Consider the following 15,618-nt stretch of genomic DNA (forward strand, 5'->3'; position numbering starts at 1 on the left):
GCAGCCAAAGAGTTTTAAGATTCTACTAGGCTTCTGTTGCCCTCAGGACGAAACCCTAGCTCCTTAGCAAGGCTCATAGTCTAGCCCTTGTTCACACTCCAGCCTTGTTCTCACCCCTACCTCTCATCCTAGCTTCTGGTACACTGACCCAACATACTATGCCCTTTACTGACCTCACCAAGCCTTCCTTCCAGACTTTTGCACCTGGTGGCCGTTCTGCCCCAATGCTCTCTCTGCCACTTCTTTGCTAATTCTCTTCCTACCCTCCAGGACCCCCTGGCTCAGTCACATCTCCACATCCTATTTTTGGCCAGATCCCCAGTGAGGGTCCCTGCTTTTCTCCATCCTGACCCTCTCCATGCCCAGTTCTGTTTTCTTGTCTGCTTTCCCCTTTAGAACATGAGCTCTTTACAGAATCCCAGCTGTAACACGGACACACTAAGGACACCTTGATAAGTGCTACTTGAATAAATTAATAAATGTATGAAGGACATATGTACTACCTTTATGTCATATGCAAAGACATGTAATATAGCTTTGGGGCATGCATTTACCAACAGCTTTAATTTATGAAGAAGAGAGGAAGGCCGTCATTTTACAGGGTAAGTGTACGGGGGGAATCTAGGAGCTAGCATTGAGCCTGAAGGTGTGGCCTTTGGAGCCAGGAGCCCTAGATTCAAATCCCAGGGCTTTTGCTTGCTCCTGGTATGACTTTGAAATGATGGTGATTGTACTTAACCTCAAGGATTGTGGGGAGGGTTAGATGATGGTTGAAAACCTATCAAAGGGAAGTATTGTCATTCCCATGTTATGGATGAAGAAGCTGAGACTCAGAGAAGTGATATCCCTTATCCCAAGGCACACAGCTGGTAAGGAGCAGAGCTCAATTTGAACCCAGTCCATCTCTATATATGCACAGGGGTGGAGAAGCAGAGGCCTCATACTTCCAAGCTCTGAGATTTTAGTCTCTGGATAGCAATCTCCAGAAATACTCTACACTTAGGGCCTGAAAAAGATGCCTCAGGAAGGATCTGCTTCCCTTCCTGGCTCATAGTAGTTGTTCAGTATAACTCGAGTAAAGGTCTCCAAAGAGTTCTGTCTAGTCTTCACCATTTCCCGCTCCCTGGACAGTGTCGGGAGGTCTGTTCCTTGGTCCTTTTTTTTTGCCAGGGTGTTGGCAGCAAACTCTTCCTTATTCAGACCTTTCTCCTGTCCCAGCTCTTCATGGGGGAGGGTCATTAAGAAAGCTTTTTCCCAGGAAGAGCTGTGCCTTCTCCAAGTCTCCGGAGTTGAGTGCCCCAGCCCCTGGCTCTCAAAGGCTGCCCTTGTGGGTTTCAAAACAACCCACAGGCCTGCAGGCTGAGAACCTAGCCCCCGACCCCCCTATCTTTAGAAACCCAAGGTCCATTGCTAGCTAGAGTCAGCTATGGTAAAACCTAAAGAAATCATTTGGGGATGTTTTCAAATAGCGTCTGGTGGAACAAAAGAGCAATTCATCCTGCGTAGCTTTTAGTAATCTGCTTCCCATTCTGGGAATTAGATTGTTCAATTAAGCGAGAGGGCGTCAAGGCAGGCTGCATGACTCAAAAGTTTGCAGCATACAAAATGTGGAAGAGAGGGGACCTGAGCCAGCTCCCTCCTGGCTGATCTGCCTCCTCTGCTGCCCCTCTACCCCTGTACCATTTCCAGTTTTCAAATTCCAGTTCAGAAAACAACCGCATCAATAAGAAGGCATGTGTGTTTGTGCCCCCCTGCTAGCTAGGGACCTCATGTAAGTGTTTCTTTAATGAAAAATTCAGAGCCTGGGGTGGACTGGGAAAAGCACACCATCTGCACTGGCCTAATTTCTCTCCTGTGTGGGCTTCACCCTTCTCATTCACCAGCTGCTGGGCATTTGGGTTGCTGTTGGGGGCAGTGGGCAAGGTGGTAGATATATGTCGCCTAGGAGACTCTTAATCTAGAAACAAGGTACTTGATGAACACCATGAGGTTTCCTTGCAGAATTTTGGGAGTGAGTGGGTACATCACAGTATTTGGTGGGGAGAAAGTCAAGCCCTTCAGTAGCTTCTCGAAGGATACAGGATACCGTCCCCAGATCCGCTTCAAAAATACTATTCAGGTGGAATTTGTAGGTCATTCCTTCATTGCCAGGGAACTCTACTTCTGTAGTGTAGAAGCCTTATCATGCATAAGCAGTCCTTGGGGAAATGTGGTAAAATGCAGCTGCCAGGGAGCTGTACAGAAAAGATTCAGACTCCGTGGGTCTGGGATGAGGTGCAGGAATTTTTGTATTTTTAGTAAGTGTTCCACAAAGGCTGTGCTCTTTGGCCCACTACTCTGTCATGATAATAGATATTCTTGAAGGTTTTATTTAATGGCCTGTAGGTCTTAAAAGAATTAAAGCCAGAAACTACTAAGACATAAGAAATGAAATAAAACACAAAAAACTGTTGCTGGGGCGCCTGGGTGGCTCAGTCCATTAAGCCTCAGACTTGGTTTCTGCTCAAGTCATGACCTCAGGGTCGTGAGAGTGAGCTGAGCACAGAGCCTGCTTGAGATTCTCTCTTTCTCTCCTTCTGCTCCTCCTGCTACTGCTCTCTCTCTAAAATAAATAAACCTTGAAAAAGCAAAAAACAACCTATTGTAGCTATGTGGCTGTCTCCTTCCTTAAATAACTTGGATTTTTTTTTTTTTTTTTTGGTCTAACATACTAGTAGAGGGCAAAACTTATACACACTTACCTTTTTATCTGTAGTATTAGTCGTGCCTGGTACATAGTAGGTGCTCAATAAATGTGTATTTAAGTGGATTTTCCCACTTCTGGCTATAGGTCTGAAAGCTGGTTTCCTTTCAGGTGGGTCCACAGCTGCACACAGCCCAGTTTTGTTTGGGGGCCTGCCGGATTTCTCCAGCAGGGACTGGGGCTGGAGGGAGCCTGTAGACCAGGGCTAATTGGTGTCATTGGATAATTAATGCAGAATCGGGCCCTGAGCAGATTCCCAGGGAGACAGACACTGAGGGAGGCTTTCATGCTTGGTGGGATGGGAGCTGCTTGCTCAAAGGACGTTCCCAGAGCGCTGAGGCAACCGGCGTGGTCCAGCGGGGGTGGTTTGGCAGCCAGAATGGGGTTCGTGGAGTGAGTTTGGAGGGGGTTTGTTTTGGTGCCATGGTTCTACACAATATGGAGCGTGGCAAGTTTGACTTTAAAGAAACACAAACCCCAGGCGTGGGCTCTGGGAGCCAGGCCTGTGTCAACCCTGAAGAATTGATGGTTCTGAAGGAAGACTGGGGCAGGAGGCACTGGCTCAGTGTAGCCAGGGGTCCTCCCCCTCCTGTGGATAGCCCATCTCTAAGCATGTTATTCAGGGCTCCCAGGGATACTCCTCTGTTTACCTTTTCTGCATTTCCCTTCTGATCCCCATGCTCCAGCATTCCCCAGGTATCCCATGCTCTGTGTTCTGGCTAATACCTCGATCTAAAACAACCTTAACTCCCTCTCTCTCCTGACTAAATCCCATCATCCTTCAAAGGTTAGCTCAAATATCACTTCTTCCAGAACACTTTCCCTGACCCCCTGTGTATCGGTCAGGATTGGTTGGGTTTTGCCACGATAACAAACACCTCCAAAGATCTCAGTAGCTTAAAGCAACAATGTTGCTTTCTTGATCACACCACATCTTGGACAAGGGGTAGCAGAAGGGCCTCATGAAGTCACTCAGGAACTTAAGCCTCTAGAAGCTTCATCTTGATACATACCCTGTCATGACAGCAACAGTAGGGAAAAGGGAAAGAGGGGAACTGCACCACCTGGCCCTGGAAGTGACACAGGTGCCACTGGCCAAAGCAAGTTCAGTGTTCACTCTTTAGTTCAGCAGGCCAGGGATGTATAATGCTTGTGCTGAGGGAGGGACCTGGAATGTGTATGGACAGTGCTACAGTCTCCTGGCAACCTTGAGATAGGCTAGATGCTTCCTGGTCTCTCCAGAGCCCCTACAACTTCCTCTCCTTGCCCCACTTACCATAAACCATCTACTAACTGGCCTGTCTTTTTCCCCATGAGTGAATCCATGAAGACAGAAGCTAGGTCTTGTTCTTCTCTGGGGTCCCCATACCCAGCCCTGGGTTTGGCTCAGAGGAAGTGCTCAGCAAATAGTAAAGGGCAGATGAATGAGTGGGTGGCCCATCCCTGCCCCTCTATAGCACTAGCTTTGCTGGGGGTTGGTCAGGGTGGGTTTCCAGCCTCCGTGACTCTCCCTACTCCCCTCTGCAGGCGCCGGGTCTTGGCCATCTCAGATGGGATTGAGCACATTGGGAACCTCCGCTGGGAGCTGGCCTTGTGTCTCCTGGCAGCCTGGACCATCTGTTACTTCTGCATCTGGAAGGGGACCAAGTCCACAGGGAAGGTAAGAGGTGCATCTTGAAGCAACAGCCATGGGCAGGGGAGGATATGAGCTGTCCTTGTGCGAGATCACACGTGAACTGTAGAGTGCCAGGGAGTTCACATTGCAAAAGGCAACTCTTCTGTGGGGTGGTAGGAGGAACACTGGACTGAGAGTCCACTCAGGACTCAGGAGCCCAGAGCTAGAATCCCAGGGTACCACTCACTTGCAGCACACCTCAGGGCTATTCAGTTCCCTTCTGAGCCTCAAGTTGCTCATCCGTGAAATAACAAAGCCCGTTCTGTCTTATGGAGAGCCATGCAAGGAAGGGGGAGGTAAAGTGCTTTGAACCCTGGAAGAAGTGCTAAACTACTACCATGGGATTTTGTAATGAAGACATGTGCTCCAGGCACATGCAAGGGCAAGAAATGCTGGCTGCCTACACTGATAGGCCCCGAGACCTCACCCACCTGGAGTCTGTGGAGGGAAGGGCAGATGCTTCCATCTTGTTACTGTGCTATCTATACCATGTAGCCTCCAGGACCTCTGTCTCCTTAGGAAAGAGAAATAGGAGGAGGCAGACAATCTCAATAGGCCTGGTCAGAAGGTTACCATGGACCACTGGCCAGAACCTAAGGCTTGGCCTCAGCTACCTGTCAGGGGGGCTTGAAACATAGAGTAGCAGGGGGATGTCTTTAGCAGAGCCATCTGTGCTGCAAGGATCAATACAGAGGTTGTAGGTAGCTCATAGACAAGTCCAGCCCACTTGTGTGTTTTATTTAAGAAAAGAAAGTAAAGAATTAGTTGCAAGCATTTAAAAATCCAGAGAGTTCATGGTGAAAAAGTAAATATGAGTCTGGTATCCTTTGGAAAGTTGAAAGGTTTGGTGACCTAGGGCCTGCATGCCTACACAGCAGCATTTGGCTGAGCTGAGCAGCAGCCACATCCTTCTAGGGATGCTCTGCTTGGCCACACTCCCCACCATTCCCTATTGCCCTGACCCTTTGGCTGAATGTCAGTGCCATTAGTGTCCTCATTTGTGCTGTTCTATTTTTTTCTTGTGGGAAAGAGGACATGAAGCTTTACTCACTTCTCGGTCACTTTGACCATGTCACTCCTTGCCTGCCTGTTTCCAGCAGGCATTTGCTCATCACCTTTATTCTAATCTGTTAGCTTGGTCAGGAGCTGGAGGTCAAACCTCCAAGGAAATGGGAACTTAACAACTCTGGGTCCTTTTACAAAAGATGGTTCCCTCAGCTGCCACAGTGGTAAGTGTTTGGCAGGTGGACATACCTGTTGGAGGGAAGTTAGGAGAGCAGAAAACAGATACCAACAAGCCCCCATGCTGTGAGCTCTAAGGGAGCTGAGGGTATACTAGAAAGGAATCATAATGTGCCCGGGGGGTGGGGTGTCAGAGAAAAGAGAACGGACACCCATGTCCTTTTGGCCAAGATGATTTTTCTGATCTTTGCTTTCTCTAGTTTATATCAGGAGAAAGCAATAGATAGCATGCAAGACCATGGGGAAGGGGAGGGAAAACTGAATGGGAAGGAATCAGAGAGGGAGACAAACCATAAGAGACTCTGGACTCCAGGAAACAAACTGAGGGTTACAGAAGGGAGATGGGTATGGGGATAGGGTAATGGGGTGATGGATCTTGAGGAGGGTGTGTGTTGTGATGAGCACTGGGTGTTATATTCAACTAATGAATCGTTGAACGCTATATCAAAATCTAATGATGTACTATATGCTGACTAACTGTACATAATTTTTAAAAAGCAGTAGGATTTTTCTATTTTTCCAAATCTAAAAATCTGTGCGTAATTGATATACTTCTTTAGACTATATACACTTTTTTCCTGTTCCCCTCTTTGCTGCCTCTTGTGGCTAAAGAGGAGGAGAAAGACTTGGAGGGCTGAAGACTTGGAGGGCTGAAAGTGTGGAATCAGGATTCACATCACAGGTCTGTCACTCACTAGCTGTGACCATAGCATGTCACTTAACTTCTTTGAGCCTCAGTTTCCCCTTATGCAAAATGGGGATTGATATGAGGCTTTTCTCACGGAGTGGTTGCCAATTATGGCAAGTGCTGAATAATGGGGTGATCTTAAAAAATCTTGTTATAAAGATAAAGTTTATTCATTTGAGAAGTAGTTTCTGGGTATCTATACCTAGCATTGTTCAGTGGATATCCAAAGATGAACAAAACACAGCCTTTACCTTCCCAGTTAACATATGTGAGAGGGCCTTGTGAATGGTAAAGGGAAGGGAGGAGGTGTCATGGTTGATACCATGATTGCTTCAATCAAGATTACAACTTTCCTGGGAGTCAATGCCAAGGCCAGTGGACTTGGCTGGGTGGCAGTTGTGTGTGGTGAGGTTTGAGGGCCACTGGACAAGATGTTAGTGCATGCCTGTGCTTGGGTTGTCCATGTGCACATTTGGCCTTGAGTTCTTAGGCCCAGGACATGGGCCTTACCAAAGTTTGGTTCCACCCAGCCCTCAGGAAGAAGCTGAGTCCCACAGTAGGCCACTTGCCATTGGTTGAGCCATCAAGCTTGTGTGTAGAGAATTCTAATGCAGGGACTGGGGTTTAAGAAAGGACCAGCAGGCTGCATTCTTGGAGATTTCAAAAGAAGCATATGGGAAGGCATGGGAGAGAACATTCATCCACAGCCTTCTGCTCCCTGCACACTCTGCCAGGAATTTTTCATCCACATTAGCACATCCCCACAACCTGGGGAGGTATTACCTCTTAGCCTCTGGAGATGAGACCCAGAGGCTAAGAGGTTCAGGAACCTGGGCTCAATTACTTGAAGACTTTGCACTGCAACACTGACCCAGAGCTGCTCCATCTTACCTGTCCTTAGACTTGATCAAATTTTAGGCTGTTGTGATGTTTTGAGTGATGTCCTTTTATACATTCTGCCTGAGCCTACTTGCTCTTGCCTCTAGTAGATATGGTAATGATGGCAACAGTCGAAGTGCTCGTGGTAGTAACAGATAATCATCACTGAGTGATTCACAGGCCCACTCCATTCTGATCATGAAACAAGCCCAGGAGACAGGGGCAATCATTATCTCTGTTCCAGATGAGGAAACTGAAGCTTGTGGGAGGAAGTAAGTAGCTTGCTTAAGGACCCTTGGATAGGAAGCAGACCCCACGTCTTGGTGACCATATAGTCTGTGCCTTAGATGAGTGTACCGTCCTGCCTGTCACCTGTGATGTAGGGACAATGACAGTTTTCTTATGGGCTGGTTATAATGAGGCAGTTAATGAGCTAGCTTAGCACACTGTGGGTGCTCAATGGTTGTTGGTTGCCAGTGGATCTAGATGGTGCTTTTAAGGGAAATACTGAAGTCAGATGAGCCAATGCAGCATTTTTCCTGAAGGCTTCGTTTCAAGGGTTCTTCCCCCTATACTATGCTCAAGACCAGGGTTAGCATCCAGGATGGGATGTGGTTTTCCAGAGCTGCTTGATTTCTTAGAAATTATCTGGTCCATCCCCTCCCTTATTTTATCACTCAGGAAACTAAGGCTCAGAGAGCAGAAGCGACTTACCCAAGGTCATGCAGTAAATGACCACTGTCAGGTCAGGAACTGGAGCCTGGTGGCCCAACTTGTCAGCTGTTTATAAATGATGAGATTCTGACAGTTTTAGGGGACCAGGAGTCTCTGATCGGCACACGGTATCTTCTTAAGAGAGGGGGTGATTCTTTTCTTACTGTTTATTGTGCACCTCTTCTTGGACACAAGCCCAGAGTCCAAAGGTTTTTTAGGTTCTGTACAAAAACAGCTAAGAATAAACACAGGTCATCTGAGTCTCCCTGAGTGGGCAGCTGCCACCCCTGTCTCTTGCTTGTGGGGCCCTGGCCAGAGCCGCTTTCATGAGGCTGTCCAAGGAAGGAGAACCCTGTTTTTCTGCTCTTCTCCAGGACATGGCTGAGTTCCAGCCCACTTCCCATACTCAGACCTCAGCAGAAATTCTAAAATTTCACTAACTTGAGAAAAGTTTCCTGGTCCCCTCTTTTATCTAAGGGAAAAACAATAACCCCAGCTTTAGCTTAAGATTCAGCAAACTTGGCCCCTGCTCCTAGAGGCAGACATTGCAGTCCTGGCCTGTTAGCAGGTGACTAAGAGGAGATTTGGGATCAGTTCACAAATGAGTAGATCACAGATGAATCTGTGACAGGGTCCCAGGTGAAGGCCCAGCCCCACTCCCGCAGCTCAACAGGCAGCACGTGGGCTCCCGAGTCTGCTCTGGCATTAGCATCCCCCAACCCTGCCCCACCACTGATAGTCTCTGCAGATGTCCTTTGGGGCTGTCCTCTTCCACACCACATTCAAGTGCTTTACAGTCCTCTGATGTCACAGAATCCAGCATTTGGTATCTCCCCAGGGTCAGAGTGAGCAACCTTTCAGAAAAAGCTGCTCTAGTTTGGAGATACTGTGTTCCAGCTTCAGAATGTAGCAAGGTGCCACATCCTGTTCTTAATAAGCATTTGTGGAATGAATGAATTCTCCCTGCACCTGGGCGCTCCCCACAAGGTACTGGGATGCTGTAGAGGGGATGGTGAGCCATCTTGTCCCTATAGAGTGTGCAGCCTAGCAGGGCAGGCACAGACAGATAAGCAATTGCAATTCAGTGTATTAGTGCTAGCATTCACAATAGGACAGTTGGAGAATCAGAACCTACAAATGTTGGGGTTCTGATGGCTGAGAATTGGCTCTGGAATATTAGAGTGTAGCTTGTCCAAGCTGGGAGAGATGTTGGTTTTTAATTTCAAACCCTATTTTATAAATAAGGCAGTAAAGGCCCACAGAGGTTGCACGGTTTGCCTAAGACCACCCTGTTTGGAAGGAGTGGTGCTGGGATTCAAGCCCAAGTCTGTCTGCCTTCCCTAAACCTGAGCCTCCTCTGTTCTCATGCCCCCCGCTGGAGACCTTATGCAGGCTCAGTGTGAACACGTTGATTATAGTTCTCCGCACATGGTAGGTACTCAGAAAGCTGTTTATTTCACCCACCCCAGTCCAACAGCTATGGTTTTAGTTCTGCACAGTGATCTTTTTATCTCTTTAGACACTAGTGGAAATGCTAGAAATCTGGATTAAAAAAATAAGTAAAAACCTTTCTCAATTATTTATTAAATTTTGCAAAGATGCAGGATCCTAAGATACTTGCTTGCTTTCTTTTCTTTTTTTTTTTAAGATTTTATTTATTTTTCAGACAGAGAGATCACAAGTAGGCAGAGAGGCAGGCAGAGAGAGGGGGGAAGCAGGCTCCCCACCAAGCAGAGAGCCCGATGCAGGGCTCGATCCCAGCCCCCTGAGATCATGACCTGAGCTGAAGGCAGAGGCTTTAACCCACTGAGCCACCCAGGCACCCCAGATACTTGCTTTCTTTAGGAGGAAACTTCCAGGCTATTTGTACCTTGTCAGCCTCTGGATGATGAACAGTTTTACTCTGGATAATTGAAATCAAGTGACCACAACTTGGAGACATCTTTGTGATTTTTCTGTGTCCTTCGTTTTTGTAGTTTGTTTTTTAAAGACTTTATTTTTTTCCCTCTCTTTTAAAAATTTTTAAAAAGATTTTATTTATTTATTTGTCAGAGAGATAGAGAGAGTACAGACAGGCAGAGTGGCAGGCAGAGGGAGATGCAGGCTCCCTGCAGAGCAAGGAGCCCGATGTGGGACTCAATTCCAGGATGGTAGGATCATGACCTGATCTGAAGACAGCCGCTTAACCGACTGAGCCACCCAGGCATCCCAAGACTTTTATTTTTTAGAGCAGCTCTAGCTTTACAGCAAAACAGAACAAGAGGTACAGAGACTTCCCATATATCCCCTGCCCCTACACATGTGTAACCGCCCCGAGATCAAAATCCCCCACCAGATTTGGGCATTTGCTGTAACTGATGAAACTACAGATGCCTCATCATCACGCAAAGTCCGTAGTTTCCAAATGCCTCACTCTTGTTGGTGTACATTCTGGACATTTGGATGAATGTATAATGACAGGTATCCACCCTTAGAGTATAATACAGTATTGCCCTAAAATTCTTTGTGCTCCCCCTTTCCGTCTCCCCTGCACGCAACCCCTGGCAACCCTTCATCTTTTGACCATCTCTGTAACTTCGGCTTTTCCAGAATGTCAAATCATTGGAACCATACAGTATGTGGTCTTCTCAGATTGGCTTCCTTCACTTAGTAATGTGCATTTAAGGTTCCTCCATGTCTTTTGATAGCTTTCTTTTTAGTACCAAATAATATTCCATTGTCTGGGTGTGCCACAGTTTATCCATTCACCTTTTTAAAAATTGGCTTAGTTGAGTATAGTTGACACACAGTGTTCTATTAGTTGCAGGTGTACAACATCGTGTTTCAGTGTCTTTATGTGTTACACTGTGTTCGCCACATGTGGAGCTGCTGTCACCACAGGACACTGTTGTAATACCATTGACTGTAATTCCCTGTGCTTACCTTTCATGCCTGGGACTTAGTCATTCTATCCTGTATCTCCCATCCCCCTACCCTGCCTCCCCTCTGGCAACCATCAGTTTGTTCTCTGTATGTATGTATATGATTCTGGTTTTTGTTAGTTTATTCATTTGTTTTGTTTTTTATTTTATTTTTTAAATGATTATTTATTTATTTATTTGACAGAGATCACAGGTAGGCAGAGAGGCAGGCAGAGAGAGAAGGAGAAGCAGGCTCCCCGCGGAGCAGAGAGCCCGATATGGGGCTCAATCCCAGGACCCCGAGATCATGACCTGAGCTGAAGGCAGAGGCTTTAATCCACTGAGCTACCCAGGTGCCCCTGTTTTGTTTTTTAGATTCTATATATAAGCAAAATCATGGTATTTATCTTTTCTGTCAGACTTATCACTTAGCATAATACCCTCTAGGTCCATCCATGTTGTTGGAAATGGTAAGATTTCATTCTTTTTACAGCTGAGTAATATTCCATTCCAGCTTCTTTATCCATTCATTTATTGATAGACACTTAGGTTGCTTTCATATCTGAGCTATTGAAAATACTGTTGGAATAAACACTGCAGTGCCTATCTATTCGCCTATTGATACACATTTTGGGTACTTCCAAGATTGGCAGTGATGAATAAAACCATTATAAACATTCGTGTGCAGATTTTTGTGTGGACATAAGTTTTCAACCTTTGGATAAATACCAAGGAGGGTGATTGATGGATGGCATGGTGAGAGTTTTGTTTTGTTTTAAGATTTATTTACTTACTTATTTTTGAGAGAGAGCACAGTGGGGGGGGTGCAGGGGGGTGCGGAGGGAGAGAGAAATTCGGATTCCGCATGGAGTGCAGAGCCGAATGTGGGTCTCTGTCTCAAGACCCTGAGATCACAACCTGAGCCGAAACCAGGAATTGGATGCTTAACCGATTGTGCCACCCAAGGATCCCAAAGAGAGTTTTGTAAGAAACTGAATCTATCTTCCAAAGTTGGCTGTACCATTTTGCATTCCCACCAACAATGAATTATGCTTTATATGCTCACCATCATTTTGTGCTGTCAGTGTTTTGGAGTTTGGCCATCCCAATAGGTATGTAGTAGTGTCTCATTGTTTTAATGTTTAGTTTTCGATGACATTATGAAGAACATCTTTTCATATGTTTACTTGTCATCTGTGTATCTTCTTGGTGAGGTGTCTGTTAGGGTCCTGGGCCCATTTTGTAATGGGGTTGCCTTTTCATTGTTGAGTTTTAAGGGTTTTGGGGTATTTTAGATATGTGCCTTGCAGCTGTTTTCTTCCAGTCTTTGGTGTGTCTTCTCACTATCTTGACATTATCTTTAGCAGAACAGGAATTTTTCATTTTAATGTATCCTATCAACTGTTTGATGGATCCTGCCTTTAGTGTTGTGTCTAAAAAGTCGTGGCTAGGGGGTGCCTGGGTGGCTCAGGGGGTTAAGCCTCTGCCTTTGGCTCAGGTCATGATCTCAGGGTCCTGGGATGGAGCTCTGCATCGGGCTGTCTGCTCAGCGGGGAGCCTGCTTCCCTTTCTTTCTCTCCCTACTGCTCTTCCTACTTGTGATCTTTCTCTCTCTCAAATAAATACATAAAAATCTAGAAGAAAAAAAAAATCATGGCCGGGGCTAGGTTTTCTCCAGTTATCTTCTAGGACCCTTATAGTTCTGTGTTTTATATTTAGGTCTGTGATCATTTTGAGTTACTTTTTGTGAAGGATATAAGTGAAGTCTGTTCTAGATTTATTTTTTACATGTGGATGTCCATTTGTTGAAAAGACCAACTTTGCTCTGTCCTTTTTTGTTTGTTTTTGTTTTGTTTTGTTTTTTAATTCATCAACCAAATTCATCTTGACCACCCCTGACACCCATTCTTCCTCCAAGTTATTTTTGACATCGTCTCCCTTTCTGTCTCATGCAGTTATTGACCGAGTCTCCTTTTGTAATCTCCCTGGCAAACATCCTGTCCTCTCCGTTTTTGTTGTCCATTCATCTACTCACTCACCCACACATGCAACAAATATTGAGCCTTTGGTGGCTCCCCAGTACCTCCAGAGTGAAAATTGCTCTTAGAATTTCCCACTTGTACAAACATATTGCTGACATGCAGAATAATACAAATGCTGTGTATTCTATGAAACAGCAATTTCAAATAAATTCTTTGTGTTCCTGTCTTCATTCTGTTTTATCAAGTGATAGCATGTGAAGCAATGTCATGGTTTTGCAATATTTTCTCAATACCTCCATGCATATTTGTTGAAGATGGAAAAATCTGGTCATTACTAGTTGTCCTTCTTTTGTGGCTTTGCTAAACCTTAGTCTAATTTAGGGATTAACCAAATCAGGCCAATGGCCTGTTTTTATAAATAAAGTTTTATTGGAACACAGCCACATCCATGTCTATAAGCAGAGTTAAGTGCAACAGAGTTAAAGTGTTGTGACAGAGACTGTGTGATCCACAAAGCCTAAAATATTCACTGTTTGGTACTTAACAGAAAATGTTTGTGGATCTGTAATCTGTTAAACTAACTCCGGCAGACTCCTTGCCATTTAACAAGAAACTAACATAAACAGCTGTCACCCAAAGCATGTTCCGATTCAAACACTGCAAAGCTACAGTGATAATTGCAATGGGGAACTCTTCTCAAAAATCCTTAAAATCTCACCCCCAACATTTTCAGCCCCCAAATGTGCTATTTCTTGTATCCAAATGCTCACTTGGTATAGATGTTGCTCATTCACTCATGCATCCTGTAAGTGTCTGTTGCACACTTACTTTGAGCCAGGTACCAGGGTGGGGCTCTTTGCAGTGGTGAGAGAGCCAGACCATGGAGCTTACAGCCTGATGGGGGAGATAGAGAATGAGCAAGTCATTGAAATGCAGCGGATGCTGGGAGAAGAAAGAACAAGGGCAGGAGGCACCTTGAGTGGGGGTGTCCATCTGTGATGGGAAGGATGAGAAGGGATTGGCCAGGTGAGCGGTACTCGCGAAGTTCTCAAATGGGAACGACCTTGTTAAGGTGCAGCTGAGCAAGTTGGGGCCCAGACAGAGTCAGGGGTGGCAGGAGATGGGGCAGGAGACATCGGCAGGGGTCAGACCTTGTAGGCTGTGGGGAAAGCTCGGGATTTTATTCTGAGTGTGATGGAGGGCCACGGAATGTTCTTAAGCAGGAGTAGCATAATCTGAATTTCATCCTGAAAAGCTGGCTCTGGCTGCTTGTTGTGAATGGATGGGTGGGAGAGAGAGAGGTTGTAGGAGCCGTGTTAGCAGGTGACCAAGGCGGAGGTGGCAGCGGCGTAGAAAGAATCAGTCACATCAAACGCCTTTTGGTATAACATCCTTGTTCTGTGGGGGTAGAAGTTTCAAGAACTTGTAGGCGTTCAAGAACTTGTAGTACTTTGACTTTTGAATGGGGGTGGCTCTCCCCAGCCTCTGCCTTCTGCAGGCAGCCATCCTGCTCCCCAGATAGGGTGTCCCCTCATGTTGCCCCCACTCCCTCCCCAGCCGGCTCCTGTCCTTTGCTCTCTCCTCTGCCCAATTTCTTCTGTCCTCCTCTCTGTGGATGATTTATGGATTTTTCCCCCTCGTTTCCTGGTCTCCAGGAGCAGAGGTTGAGAGGGGAGGGCACAGCAAAAACAATTCTGGTCCCTTCCCCGCCCCTTGCTATTGCCGCTTTAAAGGAAGCTGCAGGATTAGCTGGGATTTTAAGAAGAATCCTGCCTTTTCACTGCTTTGGGGCTCTGTTTTTATTCTTCTTTTCAGAACTCTAGGACACCAAGGCAGGAGAAAAGAAAACACACACACACACACAGACGCACTCACACAGAAACAGCTGCAAATAGCTTTGAATTGATTTTTTTCCCCCTTTCCTTTCCTTCATTCACCAACAAGTAGAGGAATTGGAGGTGGCACAAGGACTCTTAAACAGCCCGCATCGTCTGCATGATGATGATAGCAAAGCAAATGCTTTATGTGGCACTTTGATCCAGACCCTGTTCTAAAGCCCTCATGACGTTAACCCACTGAGTCCCCACAACAAGCCTGTGAGAGAGGTGTGACTGTCATTCCCATTTTGCAGATGAGAATACCAAAGTTCACAGTGCTTAAGCTGTGTGCCCTAAGATCTTGGGGCACCAGAGCCCATCACGGTGGGGAAGGAGCATGGTGGGGCCTCTGGGCAGGCGAGGGCACCAACTCCAGGCAGCCTGCCCTAGAGCTGCCTCAAGGAGGCACAGCTTTGAGGGGCCCTTGGAGGCTCCTCCCTGGAGTGCCTGCCTTTTTCTCCACCGCCTCCCCTCATATTAAGGCGTGTTGGAGCCGCCAGCAGGAAAACGACCAGGAGCCCCACACAGAAAATTTATTCTTCGGGAGCACCCTATAAAGTGGCTAATGGATTCAATGAGGCATAAAGCAGGAGTAAAGGGAGCAGGGGAAATAAAAGGGAAAGATGTATGAAAGGGAAGAGAACAGGCCCAGGGAAGGAACTGGGCAGCGCTGTCTCTCGGCCTTCAAGTGGCCTTTGTTGCCGCCCGAAGTGAGTGGGGCCGGCGTTGGTGGCAGGGCTGTCCCAGCGGCCCGGCTGATGTCCGCATTCAGAGCGGAAACTAGAACACTCATGAGAAGCATGCAGAGAGCCGGCGGCCGGCGTGGGGCGAGCCCTGCCCTCGGGCCCCCAGAGCCCGAGGACACCCCAGGCCACTGCGGAGAGGTTTTGGTGCCCAGTGGGGAGTGCTTCTCCCACA

General features: G+C 46.7%; 1 protein-coding gene across 1 annotated transcript in view; it reads left to right on the plus strand.

The window, feature by feature from the left end:
* Positions 1-15,618, plus strand: part of SLC6A11 (solute carrier family 6 member 11) — a 129,412-nt gene that overhangs the window by 23,314 nt on the left and 90,480 nt on the right. The window contains exon 5 of the mRNA XM_059390333.1: positions 4,271-4,403. Coding sequence (XP_059246316.1) covers positions 4,271-4,403 — 133 coding nt within the window. The remainder of the gene's footprint in view (positions 1-4,270; positions 4,404-15,618) is intronic.

The sequence above is a fragment of the Mustela nigripes genome, chromosome 2, assembly GCF_022355385.1.
Source record: "Mustela nigripes isolate SB6536 chromosome 2, MUSNIG.SB6536, whole genome shotgun sequence".
NCBI lineage: Eukaryota > Metazoa > Chordata > Mammalia > Carnivora > Mustelidae > Mustela > Mustela nigripes.